Source organism: Triturus cristatus, chromosome 6, assembly GCF_964204655.1.
Source record: "Triturus cristatus chromosome 6, aTriCri1.1, whole genome shotgun sequence".
Taxonomy (NCBI): domain Eukaryota; kingdom Metazoa; phylum Chordata; class Amphibia; order Caudata; family Salamandridae; genus Triturus; species Triturus cristatus.
The window spans coordinates 736828989-736855696 of NC_140589.1; the positions used below are offsets into that span (position 1 = coordinate 736828989).

General features: G+C 47.2%; 1 protein-coding gene across 1 annotated transcript in view; it reads right to left on the reverse strand.

Annotated features, from left to right (window-relative positions):
* The window catches only part of HSF2 (heat shock transcription factor 2), a 199492-nt gene that overhangs the window by 80030 nt on the left and 92754 nt on the right, over positions 1–26708 (reverse strand). Inside the window, exon 4 of the mRNA XM_085611268.1 lies at positions 3363–3487. Coding sequence (XP_085467394.1) covers positions 3363–3487 — 125 coding nt within the window. The remainder of the gene's footprint in view (positions 1–3362; positions 3488–26708) is intronic.

A 26708-nucleotide genomic window follows, 5' to 3' on the forward strand; every position in this document is an offset into this window, starting at 1 on the left:
ATATTTAATAAAAACAGATTTTTTTAAAAAAAACTTAGCAGGCTTGTGCCAGAATTACCCGCAATTAGAAACCTTTATTTTTTATTTACTATTTTTATTTTATTGTGGAAATTTGTGTAACATGGGCCTGCCTCGAGTATTTTACATCGGGGAATTACTGATGCATAAACCGCAGAAGACAGAACCATAAATAATCTGTTGACGAATCAAAAGTGGTAGCTAAAATCTGCTGAAACATGATGGAACATTTGTATTTCAGGCATAGTATTAGTGTCATTTATACAGTCTGGGCAGGCGTAAAGTGTTGTTAGAAAGAAGTGCTAGTGACTGAGAAGAAACTGTCTTGGGGGCTTACATTTCGGGTCAGTTAACAGCTGTGTAATCCCACCATGACGGAGATAGTTTTGAACTTTGGATTCTTTAAAGGGACGTGATGTACAGCTGCGGGGACAGTTATCTGGATAGTACATTTCATTTTTTTAGTACATTTGTCATTAGTTTTCAACAAGCAAATACACATTTACAGATTGCCGCGGTCTATAATCCACTGCCAGCGAACACATAATACAAAAAGGTAACATTCATGGCACTTTATACATAGGAAAAGTAGAAGGATCTCGTGACTACATTTGTGAATCATTATGTCAGGTACAGGGCAGCACACACCAGCAGCCCTGGCTCTGCATTATATCAAGCAAAGCTACTCCCCAAGCCCCTTCAGCCCCCTTCATCCTTCCAGGCCCCAAAATAGGCCACAATATTCTCTCTATGCGCCACGGGCTATCCGATTTCCTGGGTCATTCTCTTTATTTCTACCACTGCCTCGAACCTAATAGCAGCCAATTTTCCAACTTACCACCATCATTACTAAGCTCTTAATCGTCCATCAAAGCACATCAAGAAAACTGAACAGAAGGTGTGCTCCAGAACAATAAATAACAGAGCAAAAGGAGTTGCAAATTTAGTTGGTGAAAGAAAGATATACCTAAATAAACCTGAAAAATAAAAAGTTTTTGTTTGTTTTTAAATAGGAAAGTTGTAGAATGGCATTAGATATAATGGGTTGAAATTATAAGGTACGGGTAAGTGGAAAGGTAAAGAACAGAAGACTGTGGGTGAGCGGAAGGCCTACAGAGAACACTAGTAAAAGCATTGTAGTTTAAAGCAGAGAAAAACAAAATTGGCAATTGTGTGTGTGGACGACATCTAAAGGATATTCGTAAAAAATGCATGAGCATTGTTATGTTCCAAACAAAGAGGCAAGACTGGCACTTTAAGCCCATTACATACGCCCACAGCCATAGACGTCGATTCACTAAAATGCCTGGTGTAGCGAGAGTGACATCACATGTACAGGACAACACAGAATGAAACTTCACGTGAACTTTAGCCCTGATGACATCACATAAATTAGCATCACGTAAAATTTGGCCCCGATTTAGCCACAGGAAGTGACACTTAGGAATTGGGTGTAAAATTATGAAAATAAGTAAGAACAGACTAGTGGCATGAGTTCTTGTGATTCCTTTCGTCTTTGATGCCGTTTGGGCTGCAACGTTGGAGGGCTGGATTATAGTGCCAAGGCCGGTGAAAAGTTGGAAAAATCAGCTGGTAGTTTTACCCAGTTTGAAATCGTACAACAGCCAGTACAAGGGGAATTCACTTCAAATTATTTTATAGTTTTCTAAACTTATACTATTTGTTTATATAGCATACAGAAGTAGAATTACCGAGTTATAAAAATACATAAAGCATTTTTAGCAAAAAACATTTATCCAAATGGCCAGAATTATTCTCCAAGAAAGATGGTCACCCTACATGCAGTCCAATCCGGTGAAACCTACCGGAATAGAGAGTCTCCAAGACAGGCAAAGATGTGCTTGTTGGAGCTTGGGGCATAGGAGCGCTTAAAGGCAGTGTTACTAAGCAACACCTTACTTGATGGCACAAAATCAAACAATTTAATGTTCCAACAGTGTACTGACCTGAACCGTCTGGAACAGCTGTTGTAATGTTACTTCATTACTTATTTACTCGGGGCTGACATCTATGTATTCTAGAATGGTAGTGTTGCCCTGGCTCGAGTGTGGATTCTTGGTGACAGATCTAACCAGAGCCAGAGGCGGTCATTGGGTGGCTGAGCTGTTTCACCTACGAACCTATGAATAAACTTCAAGATAATATATCTTCATCTCCTGTCCTCATTTGAAGATTCCTCTATTTAACAACAGCTGTTGTTTTATAGGCAGAAGAATACCAAAGCTGTTTTTTTTATTTTCTAACAGGAGGAAAAATGGTGCTGCGGTTACAACCGGAGGCTAGGGGTCGCCAGGGCAGTGTCAGGGGTAGCAAGGGATCGCAGCTGTGATCTTTGGTGAGCCCTAAAGGACGTACATGCCCCCAGCAGAAGCAGCTTTTTACGTCTGGCCTTTGAGACAGGTTTGGCTGCCTCACCAGGATTTGTAATTATATAGATTAAGCACGCATACTCAGCAGGCTAAATCCAATGGTCTGTTAACTTGACGTTCACACTTAACTTCTGCCTCCAAGTCAGCTCCACTTCAGCCATTGGGTCCCCTCTGTAAGAATGAGAGCGTTTTGCTGGTGCACAATGTGCACCCCCACGTAAAAAGACACCCTCCTCTCTTCAGTGTTGAGGTTGGCGTTTCATTGAGTGGTCTATTTTATAAAACATTCTTTTCTTTCTTTCATACTTGTGAGGGCCCGGCAGCTCCCAAACAATGCAACAGAGTTTTTGCTGCCACTTGCAGTGTATCGCATCCCGTATTGGCATGAATAATAGAATCCATCTCAGTTGGACATCTTAGAATGTTTTTGGTTTATTTAGTTATTCTTTTCTGTTCCAGCATAGTTGATATGTGTCTTCTAAAAAGGAGGCTATTTTTAAAGGGTAAAGAATTTTAAAATATGCCAAATGCATTCCAAAATGGTCACCCCTACATGCCCACAGGGTAGTGTTGGCATATATTAGCACTGATTCGATAAAGAATGACAAAGCAAACAAGCAATGGGAAATCCTATAGCTCCGTAGTTGGATATTATAGGCCAGCCTTATTGGCTTTGCCAATGCTTGTTAAGTATTAGTGTATGTAGACTGACAAGAGGCTGGATGACACAGCCACTTTTTATTCTGAGTCACATAGTGTGCAGCAGCAGGTGTTTATAATTCTAGCCTTCATCGCAAAGAATGAGCGTTTGAGATTTTCCTTTAAATGCCGACTAAGTCCATATAACCATATAATCACTTAAGGAAACCGATTAATGGCTTACTCTCCCAACACATTTTAACTGCAGATATGGTACATATATCAACATATATGGATTGAGTCAAATCACTGTACCTTTGAAGTGCAGACAGCCTGGATTCAAAGGTTTCGTGACTAGCTTGAACCTTATGTGCATTGGTTAAGATCTGCGAAATATCTTCTTGCGTTATTTTTGGTTCCTCGCCTTTTGTAGATGGAACCTACGAAGACAAAGCACAAAATACCATGGGCATTGTACTGCAAGGTTGCAATCCTTTATGCAACATTCACAACTTAGTAGAAAACATAGTACATTTTCAATTTCTAGAAACCTGGACGCTGTTATCTGCAATTACAATGTCGAAAGGAAGAATGTGCTACAAGATGTACGGATTAGGACACATTGTTCATCTCTGGAAGAGTCTGTACATTGATCTGGTTTTAAAGTTTATTCCAAACTAAGAAATACGTAAAAAACATGCAGCCTAAAATGAAACTATTGGCAGACTAGAATCACCAGTTTTCAATGTACACGAACGTATAGGCAGAGTTGGGCAGGTTTTATAAGTAAAGGTCTACTTCACTAAGTTTTTCTGTACATTAGGAAGTTGTTCGATCCATCATATATCCTTAGGCTGCAGAAAGAGTGCTCCAATTTGGCTACTTCCAGAAGAAAGTAGGAATTAACCCTTCACCAGAAGTACCAGGAAAGAGTTAATGGGATGTGGGTCCCATGTACTTCCATTTCCCACTGATGATGGATCTTCTCTACTTGGTCGAATCTGAGGTGCATGCAGATTATGCCTTGCATTGTGCATCTTGTCTGGACTGTCAGGTGCTTATGGTGGTAATTTTGGGAACAAACCTCCCAGTGTGGTACTGAGGTGTTCTAGGGAAGAGGAGTTTGAATGCATGCAGATAAGTTGCATGGTTGTTGGTGGGAGGAGGGGAGACTTCCGTGCAGTGAGACTCAAGCTTCTGGAAGTCTTGTAGTCTTTGGCCACTTCCCAGCACATACATGAAAATAATTTAAGTTTCACGTCTTTCCCTTCATTTTGTATTTCACAGGCAATAAAAACAAGGTAGGACTTTAATTGGCCAATAGTATGTGGGTTAAAGGTTCAGATAACTTATCACTAGTCAGAACCTGTATGCAATGGGGCGATATACTACTTTTACTACTAATAGTGGAGGACGTTGTAGTTAGGCTCAGATTTCACTCGTACAAAACCATTGAAATTCAGCAGTTACAGTTACCTGAGTGAACTATAACTTACGCCCCCATAATGCACTGCTTATGACCTCACATATTATATCACTCATGATATGGTCAATGACAAAACTGATGATAGCACAAGGTGGGGGGCGGCGGCCCCCCACTCTTCATGCGTTTGTTGCGAAGTGGCAATCGAGGGAATATACACCCCCCTCCCTCCCCCCGCTCTCTCTTGGCCAAAGGTTTTGTCACGAAGAATAAGGCATGTCCAATTTCATATCTGAAACCTTCCCACCTCAACAGGGTTGTTCTGTCAAGCATTTCATTCCTCTCATTCTCCACCTGCCTCCTGCAACTCTATCTCCTGTCCCTCAAAGAAGCACAGAAGAAGAATCAGTGTAGCGACGAGAGAGATTGACGGGAACTGGCAAACAGAGAGCATCAACAGTGGACGAATGAATGAGGGAGATTAATTTCTGCTCTCATTTTGAGGAAGCGATATATCGCTCCGAGGTTGTCTCAGAATAGGAAGTATAATACCGGGGACTAGATCACTTCTACATCATGCACACAAAACTATCCACATCATGGGCACAACAATATTCTTTATTTATAACCATGTAATAACTCTTGCAATCCACTGCTTTGTACCTTATGATTGGTTGCGATTGTTCTCATGTACTTATTTGACTTGAATACTTTCTCTACCAGCCTTACACAAAGGTGAAAAAAAGTGTTTATTAAGAAACAAAGAAGGAACAAAGGAACATTGACAAATCATGCACGCATCCTGGAGTCTGAGTTTCCCCAAAAGAAGAGAGTCTAGAGAAAAACATTGCACCTACCTAGACATCTCTTTGTCCCATTTAATATAGCAAATATTACTATACCATTGTTAGCAGTTATTTGTCATTGGCCTGTAAAAAGACATTCATCTTGAAATGTAATCTTTTGAATGTCAAGGTCAGGAAAAAAAGCTCAGCGTGGCCCACTAGGAACAGGAAAAGAAACAACAAGCATTGGCATAGCCAATAGGTCTCGCCTTTGGGACCTTATAAGTGTTTAACCATGCAACAGTTGATGTTGTTGCACCACGAACAGTGTGTGGCATAACTAAATACTTATAAGGTCCCAAAAGCGAGACCTATTGGCTATGCCAATGCTTGTTCTTAAGGAGTTTTGTGGCCAAAACTAAGGCATATTTTGAGGCCCCCGTGTTCGTAATGTTACCACCCATTTTCTGTGAATTGAAGCCTGTATGATGGCAAAAAAAAACTTTCGGAAAAGGGGTTCACACACAAACAGCTGAAATATGTCTTTCCATAGCCAACCAAATACCTTAAGATCCCCTGGGCAAAGCGAGTAAGACTCATTGGAGAGGGGGAGAGGCTGAGAAATAGAAATAGACAGTGGTGAGCTAGATAAAAAGAAAGTTTACTTTCCCAGATGCCTCTTGTAAGGTGGGGCTCTGGGCAATTGTCCACTTCGCCAAAGCCTTACAACTGCAGGAAACCTGGGTTAGAGCGCTGGACCACTGCGTGATTGAAATGATAGTATTCAAAAAGGGATGTCCAGAAACACCCTTAAATAATAGACTATGTGGAAAATGTACCGGGGTACAAGTGAAACTCTATATCTTGACTGGACTTATGTGAATGTTTGTTTTAATTAAATGTTTGTCATCGTTGGGTTTGACAACTCATACAGGTTTAAATGACAAACTTTCATCTATTGGACTGTGCTTATGCTGCAGACCACTGAAATCGCCAGTTTTGTACAAGGCTTTCTTTCACAATAAAAAAAATAACTAGAGTAACTCTATATTGTACAACAACAAAATGATTGACCTGCCCGCGGACTGCTGCTATTTTATATCGAGGGCACTCTTGGCCGCAACGAACCACAGATAGGAGTTTTTTAGGTATTCATGCACACATGAGTGCTTAACTTGAGCCGGTGGTTGCCGGTGGGGGCACTAATTTTTCCTCATCAGAAACTCCCTGAAAGCAAGAGAGGGGAACTAAACACAGAAAATGGAAAGAGGGCGGAAGAGAAAGACAGAAAATCCGGCAAGAGAGAAAGCAGAACCCTCTAGGAGTGAAGGAACATCAGGGAGTGTCTGGCTGGCAGCGAATTAAAGACGCCTGGTGTGGATTCATGGCTATGCACCCTGACATTTTATAGCGCCGGCTGCAGGTGTCTGAGCAGTGCTTTGGGCACCGGCCCATATTATTTTACAGATAAAGCACTGGGCACACTCCGTGAATAACAGCCCATTGACCCTCAGGGGCACCTGCATAAACACTCACAAATAGCAAGCAGGCTGCATACAATGCTATTGACTTCATGCGGAATTCACTTAACTGTCAAACACACACACAACCCCCTCCTACACCGCTGACACACACACTCACAGAAGATGCCTCAACGTGCCTTGTGGAAAGCCAGCAAAGGAGAACAAAAGCGCCTTTTTGCAAAATAAATGCTTCAGTTGACCTCAAACATCAGAGCGTTCTTAGTCGCCATGATTCTGCTGAAACCGAGCTCTCCTTCGCATGTCAGGCTGCTGTTAAGTGGGTCACGACTGAAAACTGCCAGCCAACGATAAACTGTTACAATGTGGTGGTATTTTGAAGGCTCACCAAAACGTATGGAAAACAATCCGTGCAAACTGTGTATATATAAGGTCTTTTCAGAGCTGTGCTTGGATGTCACCGGGTGGAAGCTGCCGAACGCTCCTGCGTGAATGAGGTGAGCGTCTTGCCCCGTCTCATAACGGGAATGGGCCTGGGGGGCTGAACGACCGAGTCTTGACTCCAGCAAGGGAATGATGGCTAGCTGGAGCTGGCCTCATGCCGCCTTCAGGCATGGATAGCAGACACCCAATCAGCCCAGCGTCTACAGGTACTGAAATGCTGCACCAGCAACCTGTTAACTCGGTAGCGTTATTTTTAGATTTCAAATGTGGTTATTCTGTACTCAAAGCAGTGAAAGCAAAAAAAAAAATGTTCTAGCAGGAAGTGGGATAAGGGAGGGGGTAGGGCACGTCGCGCGCACTAAGGCGGAGAGAGGCACGCAGGCTGGCAAATGGTGTGCACTTTCGCGGCCGCTTTGATGTTCTCAGTGGCCGCGCGGCTCACTGAGAACATCAAAGCGGCCGCGAAAGTGATCACGCAGGCTGACAAATGGTGCGCATGCCCGGCGCACATGCACTGGAATGCACTTCCAAAACCCACTTAATAAAACTTTCGCCAGAGCAGCGCTAAAGCACTGGCTCAGGCGAGACCTAACAAAGAAAAACAGGCAAGAAGCAGCAATTTCAAGAAAGCAGAGAGAGAAAGAAAACTTAAGAAATAAAAGGAAATAAGCAGAGGCGACTGAAAAACAGAGACGAGTAGTAAAATGATCTGGAAGACTATGGAAGCATTACTAGGTACCTCAAAAAACTACAATAAAAATAGAGGGTGTTGGTCGTGAGGGAGAGAATGGTGTTAAAAAGGTGCAAAGCTTAGCAAACCACTGATTGCTTATGTTAAAGGAATATTTGTAATATTCATGTTTAACACTATGTTCAATTTATGTTCTTGGATTTGAATCCAATTAAAGATTAAAATCTCATTTCAATGCTCAGTGAAACCCTCCATTTACTGTCAAAAACAATCTAAACAGTGGCGTTACACAATTCAAGTGATTTTAACCCTACCAATATCATCTAGTTGTTCTATTTGTATGTTCACAAACGATACTCTAGAGTCTATAAAAGGTATTCTATTAATAAATTATGGTATTTGACCAAGACAGAAGATGGTAAGGCAGCAAAGGACACTGTCGATCCATGCTCTAATGAACATATCGACATTCACAAGCAACACAAAAGCACATTTTACATGAGATCCATTTCTAATAAAATAAGAATATTTTTTGCCCTAAACCATATTTACAACAAAAAGGGCAGCAGTTTTTGCAGACTGCTACACAGAGCTGTTTCCCCCGAGAGCACACTACGATAAGCCCTTCAGAAGAGATAGTTGGATAGAGTTGTTTTTCCCTAGTTAAGGGGAACACACAAAATCGTCAAATTCCTTTTCAGCTGAGGAATTGGCTAAAGCAATAACATATTCGTTAGCAGTTAAGATACCTAGACAGGTGGCTTCACGCCTTAATTTTCAAAGACATTCTGAAAAAAATTAGATCAATATGCAAGATGAATTAATAAAATATTAAAGTGACACCATGATCCACAATTGATGACAAAATCTGCAGTTGTGGTAGTTGCAGAAGCAGGAAGACACCTGCTCAACTGAATGCTATTGTATTCCATAATTTGTACAGCGATTCATAGCTCTGACCTCTGATAAGGCCACTAACTGCTACGTTTTGCATTGGCTTCCAGGGTGCCTTTTGAGGATGTATAGTTGGAACAATATTCCATAAAGTGTCCTATTTGGGAAGGTGCTGGGCGAGGTGCATGACTGATGTTCAAAGACATGTTGCAAACACTGCGGTATATATTGCTGTGTAAACGTCTGGGATACTGCAGAGGGTGCGAGCACAGATGCAGTTGTGCACACCTGGTTTAGACCCGTGCATTATGTGAGGAGTCCGTTTTTTAGTGTTCTCCAGAACCCAGGGAAAATATGGTTTCTTCTTACTCTTGTAGGGATCGAGTTCCAGAGAAGGCCATCTGGACGTAGACCAAAATTCCACAAGTTAGAGCCTTTTTGAAGGGTGGATGGTCAAAAGAGGGTCATCCTAGAATACAACAGTCCTGTCCAATGACAGGCCTGATTGTTTCTATTAAAGGAAGAATGGTCCAACCCTATGGATAACTAGACAAGCGATACATGTGGCTTGGAAGGTAAGGAAACAAGCAATGGCTGCGAGTGTAGGAATATGATGTTTGGTGTGATTAGCTAGCCTGCTTTAGTAGGACTGGATGTCTGGAAGCTGCATTCTGGCTCCTCTGAAATGTCTGAATCATTATATGGGGTGCACCAGGACATAGTCCATTGGCATAATCAAGGTCGGAAAACACTAAGGTGATAGTTTGCTTGATCTTTTTGAAGGAAGCATAGGTACGGGAATATTCGCCAAAGACATCTCACGATGCACAAGCTAATTTTGGAGACTCTATTTACTTGTGGTATAAGAAACAGACTAGAGTCCAGAATCAGCCCAGAGTTCCTTCCTTCGGCTGCATGGCATGATGAGAGTCCAAGTGCTTGAAGCAAGATGGTTGAAGGATGATAATAGGTCCACTTGCCACATACAGGTATATTAGATTCTAAAGGATTTATCTTGAGGTGCTGGTTAGCATCCCACAGTCCTGAGGTTAGAGCCTTTCTGCCCCGGACACGTTAGGTAATGTTGGAGACCTTTGCCTGAAGCTGATGGTCAATACACAGGAAATGTGGGAGTTTCGTCTACTTGTGCCTACTGGTGATTGCCTCCGGGGGTAAGGCAGGACCCCGTCTTTTATGCTCTCTACCTCTCCGGACTTGGTGACCTTGCTGCACGCCCTTCAATACTGGAAATACATTGAGCACATCAACTTTCAGCGTGGGTAAAAGTGACAACAGGCTAAATTGTCTTTTGAGACTCGGCGCCTCGCGCACACAGCCGATTCAGAGCCCATAGACTGGGTGCAGGACACCCAGGACAGTGACAAGGCCACAGTCGCTCAGGACATGAAATCCACGTTTTTGGATCTCAAATATAGCTTGAACACCATTGATTCTAAGACTGACCTACTCACTAACAGGTTTGATCACCTAAAAAAAAAAAGGTTGACAGGCACGAGGAGCGCATAGATCAGCTGGAGCATCGCACGTCGAAGAAGTACACACGCGCTCTGGGCAACAACTTCATCTGAAAAAGGTTCTGTACAGTATCAAAATCAAAAATGAATTTCTTGAAGCGTGCTCCCAACGGAATAACCTGTGCATAGTTGGTGTCCGAATCCACAGAAATGGCCAGGATGGAAACGTGATGAGTCCATGCTGATGGCGCTATTTGGAGATTATCTCTCTTCTGTATTCATCGTGGAGCGGGCGCAACGATCTCTGGGACCGCACCCACCTCCTGGAGCTCCAGCGAGGCCGATAGTGACCCAACTTTTGAATTACAGGGACAGAGACATCATTCTGCATCTTCCCAGAGAGCACCAGCCTCTTCAGTATCAAGGGAACACCATCTCCCTGTACTCGGACTTTACGCTGGTGGTGGAGACTGCCCGTCAGGAATTCCTAAAATCAAACACACTGCAGAAAGTTGACGCTACCTGCTCGCTACTCTACCCGGCTAAGATTTGCATCATTCATACTGGGAAATCCTAGCACTTTAAGGACCCCAAGGCTGCACCCAAGTTTGCATGTGGTCTGGACCCTCCTGCAACCAAAACCACTTTCTTCCCTGGGGGTTCATGATGCAGTCGCCTTAGTGATGTCTAGTCACTTCTTGCAACCTGTAGCACCCATCTTGCCCAATGGTCCCGGGACACTGGAGAATCTTGCCCCTGGCCCTGAATGAACTGTCAGCAAAAGATCTCAGTGGCGGGGAAGTGGGTGCACATAAGGACATGATGGATCACAGGTCATCCTCTGCGCTGCAAGGACAGCATTCGAACTATCGTGTGATAGCCCCTTTTTCTTCTTCCCTGGTCACCCAGCTCTCATCTTGCTGGAAAGTACGCTGGGACCTCTTGGCGCCCTCTTAGTATGATTCCCTCTACACTACCGGTTTGTTGGCCGGTCCGGTTGAATGGGGGGAGGGATACGGGAATTCAGCTCGTTTGGGGAGTTGAAGTGGGAGGGGGTGGAAAATTGGGGAGTTGCCTGTTGCTCTTTGTACTGCATTGTCCCCTTACTTTTTAGTCACACAGTCTTTAATTGCTAGTGATGCATCTGCTCTTTGGGCGGACTACGATGCCTGCAAGTATACAACTTCCTGATACCACATGACCACTATTAGGTGTCTGACATGGCAAGTATGGGGGCTTAATGATCGGCACAAAACTCGGCTTGTACTTGCATACCTGAAAATACATCAGATTGACATCTGTCTAATGCAGGAGCCGATCCAATCTATGTGCACGATGGAATGGATTGCCGAAACTCATATTTTCCGCTATTCAAATTATGTGTGAGGCATTGCTATACTTCCCAAAAAGGGTTGCCATGGCGCACGCGCCAGGTGCTGTGTGAAGTGTGCAGGCCAGGTTTATTATTCCGACAGGCTCACTACAGGGGCATCCTACGATTCTAACCTTGATTTATGACCCAAACGTAGACGACCCCCACTTTTTGGCTGATGTCTGGCATGTGGTGACGTTTGTGGACCCAGATGCAGTGCTATGGGGTGGGGATTACAATGTGATCCTTTCTTGTAGATGGTTCCAGCGATATTAGACGCCCGCACCTGGGGGCTGCTGCACAATTGCATACAATCATGTCAGACAATGAGGTCCCAGACCAACACGGAGGGTACATGTATCGCCTCCTCTCATGGCACTTGGTCAGGATAGATTATTGGGTGGTCACAAAAGATGTGGTCATCTGTACTACTAATGTCACACACCTCCCCAGGACGCTATTGGATCATGGCCCAGTCCTGTTGAAGCTTTCTTCCCCAGATCGGTCACGAGGGCTTTTTCCTGGATACTTCCCCCCAATGCGCTCAGAGACCACGTTTTTAGAGATGAAATTACAACAGTCATACTGGACTACTTTGAGCACAATACGTGTTCCGTTGCTCCATGCTCTGGGAGGCGTTCAAGGTGGTGATTTGTAGGGCATGCATTGCTAAACAGGCCGAAGAACTCTGGGCATTTCGTAGGAAGCTTGCACAATTATAGGCAAATATGTGTATGTTAAAACAACAATACTTTGCCATGAGCAGCATGAACACACCTGCGTTTCTCAGGAGTAAGATACTGGAATATGATGAGGCTGCACACAGAGAGACACATTATATCGGAAGAGAGGCAGTCACTAGGCACTATGGCAAAGGGGATAGGGAAGACACTTGCCAGGCTACTGCTCAAATCTTGGGCTAGTGAACACACCCTGGAACTAACTGATGACCAATAAGACAGCTCACACATGCCCCAACGCTATCCAATGCATTAGGAATAAATTCTATTCAGACCTATACACCACCTCCCTGAAGCATGATCCTACTGCCCTGTCCTCACCTTTATACTATACAATTGCTCTGACTGGATGACATGCACCACCAGGTCTTCGATGTCCCCTTTACGACAGAGGACATTGTGCAGGTAATCCAAGGCTTGCTTCAGGACAAGAGACCGGGTCTGGATGGCTTAACTGCTGTCTTTTACAAAGAATATGCTCAAATTCTCACCCCCCCACCTTCTGGTCATGTATGAAGAGCCTCTGGCTCGTGGCGTGCTTTCTGCCTTTCCGTCTGGAGGCACTAACTCTCATCATACTAAAACCAGACTAAACCCCTCAATACCATGATGTTAGACCTGTCAGCCCTTTGGGTGGTCCCTCCTCATCATTATTTATTTTGTCCCACTTTTGCCTCAAACCCTGTTTGAATTTTTCCTTTTTGGGAACCACCAGACTTTTTCGTGTTGCTGCAGATTCAGGGAGCCATTTTAGCTACCCCTGAAACTTCTGTCTGAGGGCCTGGAGCACAAAATGGTGGCCACCTGTGACATCACCAGCATCCACTGGAACCTACCAGCACCTTCCAGAACATTCCAGAACCCTGTGACAGTTGGAGGCGTTTTAGAATGTTGGGAAGCTAAGAGAGAGAGTTGGCAGTTGGAGCTGGCAGTTGGCACCTGACTGGTGAAGAGAGAGCAGCACAACAGTGAAGGAGGAAGGAGTGAAGCAGCAGGGGTGGAAACTTGTGCCTGGAGTGGGGTCCATAAACCCACCCTTGATACTAGTCCCTACTGATGGATCCCAGCCTGTAGCCCTGTGTGGGAAGAAGCCAGAAAAACTCATCCTAAGGACCTGGACAGCAGGAACAGGCCTTAGAAGCAGAAAGCAGCAAGATCCTGACCTGGAAACTGGTTTCCCTGGAGTCCGGCGTCGAGTAGCCTGAGACCTGGAGCCCGAGGTGGAGAAGCGGCGCTGACTGAAGAAGCAGACGTCGTACCCGGAGCCGCCTGAGGTCGTGAGAGGGCGCCGACGGAGGTCGTGAGGAATACCAAAGGTCGAGGAGGAAGTTAACCGAGGTCGAGTGAGCGGCGTCATCGGAGGAGTGAAGTCCGCCCTTCGGAGTCGTCGGAGACCGAGGTGAAGTGTACCGGAGGTCGGGAGTGAGGATCGCACTCCGGAGTCGCCCGGAACCTGAGAGGAGGAGCACCGGAGGTCGGGGGTGAGGATCGCACCCCGGAGTCGCCGGAAGTCGACATCCAGGCCAGGCCGGCCGACGTCATCGAAGCCGAGAGCGCCATCGGACCGGAGCCGCCCGACGTCGACATCGAGTAGAGACTGCCCGACGCCGTCGAATCGGAGGCCGAGATCGAACCGAGGCCGCCGACATCGGACCAGAACCGCCTACCGGCGTCGTCTAGAACTGACATTGTGCCGAGGCCGCCTAGACCGAACCGGAACCGCCTCACGGCATCGACACGACTCCAGCGGCGTCGGAACATCAGAAAAAGGGCAGTAAGTGGAGTAGAGGGCGCCTAAGGCCCTGTGGAGACCTGAGAGACTGCTCTAAGGGGCTAGGGAGGTGCTGGAACCAACCTGACTGTGCCAGGGGTGAACTGGGACTAATCTAGAGAAGTTGTGTGGAGAGAGAGAGCCAGGTCTCTGGTGTTTTCCCCCTTTACCTACCTCAGTTTAGGCCTCAGCCTTGACCAAGCCAGGGAGTAGACACCCCCAAGCCTTCCACATCCCCACAAGCTGTGCCTGGGCCAAATCAGCCCTTAGGAATTCAAAAGTGATCTGATTCCATGAGTGTCACTGTCAGCTTTTAAGTATTTATTAGGGGCATTGTATTTATTGTATTTAACCTATTTATTGTTCCACTGTATTTATTGGTCCACAGTATTTATTGATGCACAATATTTATTGGTTACAGTATTTATTGCCTCAGAATATTTAATTGCCTGTCTGTATTGCACTTTTATTTATGCCTTCAGTATTTATGATCACCCCTATTTATTGAATCAGTAAGCCAGTATTTATTTGTCCTGCACTTTCTGAAAAGCTTGTATATTGTGATTGTTATTTATTTTCTCCAATCAGCAACTAAGAGAAAAAGAAGATAAAGAAAGATATTTTCATAATTTTTACGGTGTAGAGTCGTTTTTGGAACGGATGCACGCATGGTTATTGTTTGGGTATGTTGTATGCTTAGCGCGGAGCCTGATTCCTGACCACTCGAGCCAAGCTACCACAGTGTGTCCGGAAGACCACCACCACCCCTTCTAGTGTGGGAGTGGTTTTCCAACATAAATTGGTGTTCAGTGGTGGGATAGAGCTGTGCCTACGCATACTCAACAATAACTGTGGGTAGTCCATAGGCCTACACCGGGAGTTTTCTCAAAGCGGCCTTCCTAATTGTGGGTTTTTGTTTTTTCCAAATTTACACTGGTGGTGGGAGGAGGTATTATTAAAGGTACCCCCCTGCATAGTTACTGCACAAAACCTGTCCTCTAACCTGAGTGGGCAAGATGGAGTTTGTACTAGAAAATCTAGAAACGTACACTGTGGCCCAACTCAGGGAGTTTTGCCAGCGGGAGGGGGTGTACTGTCCCCCAGGAGCAAAGAAGGGTGCACTCCAAACCAGCTTAAGGGCTTGGGGGGAGGCACGCCGAGAAAGCAAGGCTGAGGAGGAAGACAGGGATAGAGAGCCTGACACCGAGGGGGCTGAGATGTACCAACCTGAGGTGGGGAACCTGTCAGCGGGGCCCGGAACCATTTCTAGGAAGGGCAGCAGTGCCTCTAGCGGTGGCTTGTCTGAAGTGGAGTTAACAGACCGGAGGGAGAAAAGACAGCTCACATGGGACTTAGCAAGGCTGGAAAAGGAGAAGGAGGAGCAGAGGATGGCCCATGAATTACGACTGAAAGAAATAGATCTTCAGATCTTGAGAATCGGGGCACAACCTGTTCCTAATGGTGGCAGCCAAACCCAAGGGATCACCAGGGAACCTAAACCATACCTGCCAAAGGACATAGTAGCTAGCTATGGAGTGGGCGACGACATCGCCAAGTGGCTAGCGGCCTATGAGGTCTCGTTGAGGGCCCATGGGGTTCCAGAGAAGTACTGGGGAGGGGGATTGTACAAGTACATGCCTCCAGCTGGTAGGGATGCTTTATTGGCCCTCGAGGAGGATGAGCAGACCCACTACCCCACCATGAAACTGGCGCTCATCAGAAAGTTTGGACTAACACCTGAAAAGTACAGACAGAAGTTCAGGGGTAGTCACAAACTGGGCACGCAGAATTGGGTGGACTTCCTGGACTATGCAAAGAAGGCACTTGAAGGTTGGATTCAGGGCAGTGAAGTGAGGAACTACGAGGGGTTGTTTGACCTAGTACTGAAGGAACACCTGCTCGAGAAATGTTTCCCTGAACTGCGGCAACACCTGGTGGATAGCAAGCTGACCAGTCCCCGGAAGCTTGCTGAGGAGGCGGACATTTGGGCTAGTACCCGGGTGTCCACAAGGGGGACTGGAGGGGATACTCAAAAGGCCGGACAGGGCGCCCCCCAGAAGAAAGAGGGAGGGGAAAAGAAAAAGGAGTTCTCCAAAGGCCCCCAAAATAACTTCCAAGGGAAGGGAACAGGATTCACCCCTAGGGCTAACCCGCCCAGAAACCCTAATCCTGGCCAGAGTCAGCAGCCAAGGGTTGTCCATTGCTACGAGTGCGGTGGCGTTGGACACTATAAAGGAGATCCGAAGTGCTTGAAACGACCACCCCCTCCCACTGGAGGAAAGACCCCCGGAGTAGCTAGTGTAGTGCTCGGGGAGGAGATGCCCTTAACTAAGGGAAGGGAGTGGGCGGGTGTCACTTTAGTGTCCCTGGGAGAACGGGAGATGGTTCCTAAGATCCAGGTGCCCGCAAATACCGCAAAGTATGGGCAATGGGTCACCATCAACGGCCAAAGAGGGGAGGCTCTGAGAGACACAGGAGCCAGTATGACTATGGTGCGTAGCCAACTGGTGTCTCCAGAGCAGGTAATTCCCGATGTACTCCACCCAGCCGCGATGGCTGACGGCAGAACAGGCCACTATCCAGTGGCCGAGGTTCCCTTTGAATGGGGGGGGGTTGCAGGTTCACTTCGAGTTGCCGTAAGCCCTGCCGTGCCAGTCGATTGTCTGCTGGGAAATGACATGGAGCACAACGCTTGGAAGGAGGTGGAATACCGGACTCACACTGAGATGCTGGGTACACCTGACTGGGCCTGTGTTAGCACAAGGTCCGCGACTACCCGAAGAGGGAGTTCATTTCGGCTGGAGCCTGGAACAAAGGCCCAGCCAGCTGCCAGTCAAGGGAAGAACCGAGGACAGGAGGAGCCTGCCTCGGCGTCCCCACCCCGTAGGACGGATAGGCCACCGGAGGTGATGGACCAGGAGTCTGCGGTGGGGGACGTTACCAACCTGGAGGACCTACCCATCCCGGCCGAGTGGCACGTGGAGGGAGGCCCGTCCAGGAAGGAATTCTGCCAGGGCCAGAGGGAGTGCCCTACCCTTGAGGGGCTAAGGCGACAGGCCGAAGCCCAGGCAGCAGGGAACGTTGAAGGGAACTACAGTGTTTACTGGGAGGATGGCCTCCTCTACAGTGAACCCAAGGCACCCCTACATGGATCGTCACGAGCCTTGGTAGTTCCTCAACGTTATCGAGCCTTCCTTCTGGAGTTGGCTCACGAGATCCCCTTGGCAGGACACCTGGGGCAAGACAAGACCTTCGCCCGTCTTGTCCCACACTTTTACTGGCCTCAGATGAAAGTGTCGTCCGATACCTACTGCCGGACATGTGTGTCTTGCCAAGCCAGTGGGAAAACAGGGGTGAAGCTGAAAGCTCCCCTGGAACCACTTCCTGTCGTTAGCACCCCCTTTGAAAGGGTGGGCATCGACATTGTGGGTCCATTAGATCCGCCGACTACAGCTGGTCACAGGTTTATCCTGGTTCTGGTGGATCATGCCACACGGTACCCAGAGGCAATACCTCTGAGGACCATAACGGCACCTGTTGTGGCTAGGGCCCTGATGGGAATCTTTACCCAAGTGGGTTTTCCCAAGGAAGTTGTGTCCGACAGGGGGACCAACTTCATGTCAGCGTATATGCGGGCGATGTGGAAGGAGTGTGGAGTGACATACCGGTTCACCACTCCTTACCACCCCCAGACCAATGGTCTGGTGGAGAGGTTTAACAAAACCTTGAAGGGCATGATCAGAAGTCTGCCTGAAAGCCTGCGGAGGAAATGGGACGTCCTCCTACCCTGTTTACTTTTTTCCTACAGGGAAGTGCCACGGAAGGGAGTGGGCTTCAGCCCCTTCGAGCTTCTGTATGGGCACCCTGTACGTGGACCTCTCAACCTGGTGAGAGACGGATGGGAAAGAACTCCCAGAAAGCTTCCCCAGGATGTGGTGAGCTACATGCTGGCCTTCCGGAGCCAAATGGCTAAGTTGTGGAAGCAAGCTTCTGACAACCTGGAAGCCAGCCAAGCAGTGATGAAGGCGTGGTATGACCACAACGCTCACCCGGTGGAGTTGGAGCCTGGCCAGAAGGTGTGGGTGATCGAACCCGGAGAGCTTAGTGCCCTCCAGGATCGCTGGTCAGGACCCTTTGAGGTGTTGGAGAAGAAGGGTAAGGCTACCTACTTGGTGGACCTGAAGACCCCTCGTCAGCCCCTGCGGGTGCTGCATGCCAACCGCCTCAAACCCCACCACGAGAGGCCCGAAGTCATCTTGATGATGGTGACTGACGGAGGAGAGGACGTGGAAAGCGAGCCTCTCCCCGATTTGTTTGCGTCTCAAGAGAAGGATGAGTCGGTGGAGGGAGTGATTCTCTCCCCATCTCTAACTCCTGAACAGCAGGAGGACTGTCGCCAGGTCCTGGGGCAGTACTCTTCGTTGTTCTCCCTTGTCCCGGGTAGGACTCACCTGTGCGTCCATGACGTGGACACAGGAGACAGCCCACCTGTGAAGTCCAAGATCTACCGGATGTCAGACAAGGTGAAGGCCAGCATTCATAGTGAAGTCACTAAGATGCTGGAGCTAGGAGTGATCGAACCTTCTAGCAGCCCCTGGTCCAGTCCGGTGGTGTTAGTACCAAAAGCTGCACCACCGGGTGCCCAACCAGAACTGAGGTTCTGTGTGGACTATCGGGGACTGAATTCAGTGACCAAAACTGATGCTCATCCGATCCCTAGGGCGGATGAATTGATTGACCGGCTGGGAGCTGCCCAATATCTAAGTACCTTTGACCTTACTTCAGGGTACTGGCAGATCTCGTTGACTGATGGAGCAAGGGAAAGGTCAGCCTTCTCCACGCCCAATGGCCACTACCAGTTCTGTGTGATGCCCTTTGGGCTCAAGAACGCACCTGCCACGTTTCAGCGCCTGGTAAACCAGATCCTCACCGGAATGGAGAGTTTCTCTGCTGCTTATCTGGATGACATAGCCGTCTTCAGTAACAGCTGGGAGGATCACTTGCGTCACCTGCAAGCTGTTCTCCAGGCCCTGAGACAAGCTGGATTGACGATCAAGGCCAGCAAGTGCCAGATCGGGCAGGGGTCGGTAGTGTACCTTGGACACTTGGTGGGTAGGGGAGCGGTGCAACCCCTCCAGGCGAAGATCGAGGCCATCATGGCCTGGGAACACCCCAAGACTCAGACTGAGGTCCGAGCATTTTTGGGCCTCACGGGATACTACCGCCGCTTCGTGAAGGGGTACGGTACCATCGTAGCCCCCCTCACGGAGCTCACGTCCAAGAAACAACCTCGACGGGTAGTCTGGACGGAGGCTTGTCAGCAAGCCTTTGAGAAATTGAAGAAAGCTATGTGCGAGGCCCCGGTCTTAAGGGCCCCAGACTTTTCCAAGGAGTTCATTGTCCAGACAGATGCATCAGAACATGGCATTGGGGCAGTGTTATCGCAACTCAATGAAGAGGGTCTGGATCAACCCGTGGTCTTCCTATCCCGGAGACTACTTCCCAGGGAACAGAAGTGGAGTGCAATAGAGCGTGAAGCCTTTGCAGTGGTATGGGCTCTGAAGAAGTTGCGGCCATACCTGTTTGGCTCGCACTTCCTGGTTCAGACCGACCACAGACCCCTTCGTTGGCTGATGCAAATGAAGGGGGAGAATCCCAAGTTGTTGAGGTGGTCTATTTCCCTACAGGGAATGGACTTTCAGGTGGAACATCGGCCTGGAGTGGACCACGCCAATGCAGACGGTCTCTCAAGGTATTTCCGCCTTAGTGATGAGAACTCCCAAGGGGTTGGGTAGCTCTCCCCACTTTCAGCTGGGGGGGACGCGTGTTAGACCTGTCAGCCCTTTGGGTGGTCCCTCCTCATCATTATTTATTTTGTCCCACTTTTGCCTCAAACCCTGTTTGAATTTTTCCTTTTTGGGAACCACCAGACTTTTTCGTGTTGCTGCAGATTCAGGGAGCCATTTTAGCTACCCCTGAAACTTCTGTCTGAGGGCCTGGAGCACAAAATGGTGGCCACCTGTGACATCACCAGCATCCACTGGAACCTACCAGCACCTTCCAGAACATTCCAGAACCCTGTGACAGTTGGAGGCGTTTTAGAATGTTGGGAAGCTAAGAGAGAGAGTTGGCAGTTGGAGCTGGCAGTTGGCACCTGACTGGTGAAGAGAGAGCAGCACAACAGTGAAGGAGGAAGGAGTGAAGCAGCAGGGGTGGAAACTTGTGCCTGGAGTGGGGTCCATAAACCCACCCTTGATACTAGTCCCTACTGATGGATCCCAGCCTGTAGCCCTGTGTGGGAAGAAGCCAGAAAAACTCATCCTAAGGACCTGGACAGCAGGAACAGGCCTTAGAAGCAGAAAGCAGCAAGATCCTGACCTGGAAACTGGTTTCCCTGGAGTCCGGCGTCGAGTAGCCTGAGACCTGGAGCCCGAGGTGGAGAAGCGGCGCTGACTGAAGAAGCAGACGTCGTACCCGGAGCCGCCTGAGGTCGTGAGAGGGCGCCGACGGAGGTCGTGAGGAATACCAAAGGTCGAGGAGGAAGTTAACCGAGGTCGAGTGAGCGGCGTCATCGGAGGAGTGAAGTCCGCCCTTCGGAGTCGTCGGAGACCGAGGTGAAGTGTACCGGAGGTCGGGAGTGAGGATCGCACTCCGGAGTCGCCCGGAACCTGAGAGGAGGAGCACCGGAGGTCGGGGGTGAGGATCGCACCCCGGAGTCGCCGGAAGTCGACATCCAGGCCAGGCCGGCCGACGTCATCGAAGCCGAGAGCGCCATCGGACCGGAGCCGCCCGACGTCGACATCGAGTAGAGACTGCCCGACGCCGTCGAATCGGAGGCCGAGATCGAACCGAGGCCGCCGACATCGGACCAGAACCGCCTACCGGCGTCGTCTAGAACTGACATTGTGCCGAGGCCGCCTAGACCGAACCGGAACCGCCTCACGGCATCGACACGACTCCAGCGGCGTCGGAACATCAGAAAAAGGGCAGTAAGTGGAGTAGAGGGCGCCTAAGGCCCTGTGGAGACCTGAGAGACTGCTCTAAGGGGCTAGGGAGGTGCTGGAACCAACCTGACTGTGCCAGGGGTGAACTGGGACTAATCTAGAGAAGTTGTGTGGAGAGAGAGAGCCAGGTCTCTGGTGTTTTCCCCCTTTACCTACCTCAGTTTAGGCCTCAGCCTTGACCAAGCCAGGGAGTAGACACCCCCAAGCCTTCCACATCCCCACAAGCTGTGCCTGGGCCAAATCAGCCCTTAGGAATTCAAAAGTGATCTGATTCCATGAGTGTCACTGTCAGCTTTTAAGTATTTATTAGGGGCATTGTATTTATTGTATTTAACCTATTTATTGTTCCACTGTATTTATTGGTCCACAGTATTTATTGATGCACAATATTTATTGGTTACAGTATTTATTGCCTCAGAATATTTAATTGCCTGTCTGTATTGCACTTTTATTTATGCCTTCAGTATTTATGATCACCCCTATTTATTGAATCAGTAAGCCAGTATTTATTTGTCCTGCACTTTCTGAAAAGCTTGTATATTGTGATTGTTATTTATTTTCTCCAATCAGCAACTAAGAGAAAAAGAAGATAAAGAAAGATATTTTCATAATTTTTACGGTGTAGAGTCGTTTTTGGAACGGATGCACGCATGGTTATTGTTTGGGTATGTTGTATGCTTAGCGCGGAGCCTGATTCCTGACCACTCGAGCCAAGCTACCACAGTGTGTCCGGAAGACCACCACCACCCCTTCTAGTGTGGGAGTGGTTTTCCAACACATGACTTCTATACACCACTTTCAATGATTAATGTAGACAATAAAAATCTACCTTAACTGATTGCCTCCAGTCTACTTCCCCTGTTAACGAAAATTGTTTGTCCAGATTGATCCAGCTTTGTTCCCGGTCGCTCGACAGCACACAGCCTAAGAACTTTCTTTGCACTTCTCCACTCAATCAATCCCCAATTAATTGTGGCAGCGGTTTTGCTTGATGCCACTAAGGCATTCAATTCTCTAGAATAGACCTATCTATACGAACTCCCCCGTCAGAGAAGAATAGTGGAAATATTGCTGTACCCAATCCAGAGCCCTCTCACTGAACTATAAAGTCTGACATTCATTTGAAATACTTGCTTAGATTATACCATACACCCGTGCAATTGTACAGGATGGAATCGGCTGACAATACCTGTTGCTTGTGATGCGCTGCGCCTGTTGCTACTATTTTGCAACTGGCCTGGGAATGGCCCGCAGTTACACACTTTTGGTCGGAGGAATACAACATCATTGCGCTGATTATGAATAATGTACCCCAACAGACTCCACTGGTAGCTTTGCTACGCTATGTGAAGGATATCCTCTCAGAAATACGTAAACTCACAGCCATCTTGCTTTAGGAGAGCCAAGAGCAGAGTTGCTGGTCATTGGAGCAGGAGCTCCAAGCCTCAACTGGCTTCCTGGCTGCACGATGCTACTGATTGCCAAGCCTAAAAGGAAAACTACTGGGAAATGATACCCGTGTGTTCCAGACCAGAGGACATTTGGTCTCCGCTGGTTGCTTATCTGATGGTACAGCGGGATATAGCATCACATGAAGGACTGGTTAACTCTCAGGGCAATTACCCTTGAATTGCTCCACCTAAGCCCACCAGGAGCTACGACCATGACTTTAGAAGGGGCCCTGGGCTTGAGCCACGGTACATTTCTGTAACATCAGGTGCTCTCTTCGTGCTGTCTGGTACTTTCAGGTCTTAGAGGGCTGCAAATTGTGTTACTATGTATTGCGACACTTGATTATATCAATATGTTATGGACAGCTATAGGTGTCTGGTTATTCGCTACCTGTGTGACCTTGTTCTTACCTTTGCAATACTGTGATTTGTGCATTGTTTTGTCCAAGCTCTTAACCAATAATCAGATTTTACAACATATATTATTCTTTTCAATATTTTGATCCTCATTGTTTTGCTCCCGATATTACGGCAATATGATATTTTCACATCCAACCATGTTGTCCAACTTTGTACTATGCAGGAGTATGGACAGTGATGGGGCAGAAGTCCCCATCTGGCTGTGAAACTATTCAATATGAGAGAATACAAATAAAAAAATAAAAACTCATTAAATATTTTTCACGCGTTATTATTATTACTCTATAAATGTACTCTCCATCATGTATTCGATAGTAACAGGTCTAATTGTAATGAATTCAGATATCCTACAGAGTTGGAAGGGACAGGAAAAGGAAGTGAAAGCTAGATAAAAATTGTCATGGTATGAATGAAATAACAGGCAGAATAATATTTGGATTAAAATAATAACTAACTTAGGATATGTCCAAGTACTGTACATAGCAGGCATCAATATCAAGCACATTTATTCTGGTATCAGAAAAGGGGATGGGCAAAGAAGCACTAACCATAGTTGCCATACTAAAACAGCTATAAATGGTCCTAATCAATACATTATCTGTGATGAACAAGTTACTTACCTAAGGTAACACTTTTTCTGATCTAACTGTAGATTCCTCATCTTTTGAATACTACATTGTGCCACACATTTGTTCTGAGATTTTCAGCATTGTTCCTGCATGCTAGCAGGTGGCGTTGCGCAGCTTCACATCGACAACGTACCATCCCGGAAGTGACAAAGGAGCAACGAATATATGCCACCTCTGCGTGCTGGCGTGATTTTCTTTCTTGATTCTGTCAGCACTGTCGGACGCAGAGCATACAAATACTAGCCAGTGTGCAAATCTATAAATTGGGATCTTTTTTAGAATGTTTAAAGAGTTTATTCCACAAAAATGGGAGGAGAGAGGGAAGTGAGGAATCTGCAGTAATACAAGAGTATCCACCAGAAAGAGCGTTACCGATGGGAACTAACTTGTTCCTCTGATGGATACTTCTAACCAGAGATTAGTCACCAAGTGAAGAGATACCAATCCAGTACCTTCGAATATAGTAGGTATGTGGAATGGCTCAACCCAGAATGTCCTGCAGGACAGAACAGGCAGAGCCCTTCACACCGGATCTGGTTATCAATGCAATAGTGTTCATGAACGAATGGATTGATGCCCATGTCGTGGACTGGCGGATGTCCAGAAAAGACACTCCGCTTGCCAACAGAGTAGTTGCAGCCTTGCCTATGGTTAAATGAGCCCTCAGCACTTCCAGAGGCTGCTTCTTGGGCAATGCGCAGCAGATTTGTATACAAAGGACTATCCACCTTAATATGGTTCTTTTCTGCACTGCTTTAACCTTCCTTGCCCCAGCAAACTGTGTAAAGAGCCAATGGTCTACCAGATGGTCCTTTGTACAAATGATGTAAAAACTCAAAGCTCCCTTGGGGTCCTAGCGATGGGGCCTCGCCTCCTCCTTCAAAGAATACCGAAAGGGTAATGGATTGCCCGACATGAAAAGTTGTCAGTCTTCAGCAGCAATGCCACCCTAGTGTGTAACACCAGTTTGCCTGGAGAAAAAGGTAGTGTATGGTGGATGAACAGACAGGGTGGGTAGCTCACTCATACGGTGAGCTGGGGTTATCGCTATAAATAAGAGGGTTAAGTAGATGCAAACGACAGCTGTGCATCAGCTCAAAAGGAGTACACATAAGAAAAGTGAGAACCAAATTAAAGGTTCCAAAGTTCTGTTTCCAAATCTTTGGGTGGAAACATATAGACTGGACTTTTAAGAAACGCATCACAACAGGTGATTTAAATAAGGATGACTAGTCCAGTAAATGCAAAAAAGGCCAAAAGTGCCAGCAAACATTTAACAGTGCCCAAGGCATCTCATCGCTGATTGAATGACAACACAAAAAGTAAAACATCCAACAACTTTCCTGTAATGAGTCCACATGAAGGGAAAAATAGCAGGCCACAAATTTATTCCAGTGTTGGCATAAACAATTGTCATAGATGGATGCCCGGGTACAGGAATGACATACATGGCTTTGGGAGGGAGATTGAAAGAAGTCAACAGTTGCTGCTCAATCTCCACGCACTCAGGTGTAGATTGCGCAGGCCTGGGTGCAGGACACAGCCCTGCTGCTACGAAAGCAGATCCTCCTGATGCAGCGGAGGCCTAGGTAAAGGACCCAGCCCTGCTGCTGCAGCAGAAGATCCTTGCGATGCAGCAGTCTTATCGAAGAACTGCTGCGCATAGCCATAATTTCCAGGTACCACACTTTTCTAGCCCAATCTTGAGTCACTAGGACGACTTGGCCCAGTTGTTACTGATCTTTTGCAGAACTCGGGGCAGGAGAGGAAGCAGTGGGAAGGCATACAAGAGTCATGTGCTCTACTGTAGGTAGTAAGCATATCCAAGATGAAGCCTTCTTGGAAACTCCAGCATGCAGGAGTGCTGACACTGCACATTCTCAGCAATGGAGAATAGATCTATTTTATTTATTTATTTAATTTATAAGGCGCAACAGCTACCCAAAAAGGGTTTCCCGGCGCCGAGACACAGCATAATGATGGCAGGGGAATACTGGCTGTTCAAGTTATTGTTCGAAAAGCCAAGTCTTAACGTGCCTTCTAAACCTGGCATGATTTTCCTCCTTACGAATGAAAGGAGGGAGTGCGTTCCAAAGGGATGGTCCAAGGTGGGCGAAAGATCTGCCTCCCATTCTTGCCAGTTTGAATCTTGGAACGCAGAAGTTGGCAGCTGATTGCGAGCGAAGGTTTCGCTTGGGAGTGTAGGGATGAGCCAACGCTAGAAGGTAATTGGGTGCAATGCCAGCTTTAATTCTGAACATGTAGTTCAGGGCTTTGAAACGGATTCTACTTTCTACCCTGAGCCAGTGGAGTTCACGGCAGCAGCTCGAGACTCCGGAGTTTTTGGGGATTCTGCACAGTAATCGAACAGCTGCATTTTGGACAAGCTGTAGTCTACTGACTACCGCTTTGTTGGAACCAAGGTACAGAATATTGCCGTAGTCAAGCCGTGATGTTATGAGGGCATTGACTACGGTTTTTTGAGTGGAGGAGGGCAGCATCCAAAGGATTTTCCTCAGCCATTTGATAATGGTAAGGCATAGGCCGACAACTTTACTGGCCTGTTGATTCATGGAAAGGGAGCTATCCATGATGACTCCCAAATTACGTACTTGAGTAACTGGGGTGGGAAAAGTTCCCATCTGACTGGGCCAGTGAGAGGGATTCCAAAGATCTCGTTGTTTCCCTAAGAGAAGAATCTCTGTTTTGTCTCCGTTAAGCTTTAATTGATTTCTTGTCATCCAGTTAAGGATGCTTTGAAGCCCTAATTTAAGGAGAGACGGAAATGATGGACAAGATTCAGATAGGGAGAAGATAATTTGGGAATCGTCGGCGTAGGTCATGAGGGTAAGTCCAGATCCTTCCGCTAGGTCGGCCAGGGGTCGGAGGTACAGATTAAAAAACAGGGGGCTCAAAATAGATCCCTGAGGCACTCCGTGAGGGGCTTTAAAAGTGTCGGAGCAGGCCAAGGAGGATGTAATTTGGAATGTCCGTTGAGCCAAAAAGGACCGGATCCATTCGAGCGCTTTCCCATGGACACCGTTTCTGTATAACGCCTTGATGAGTGTTTCGTGGGATATG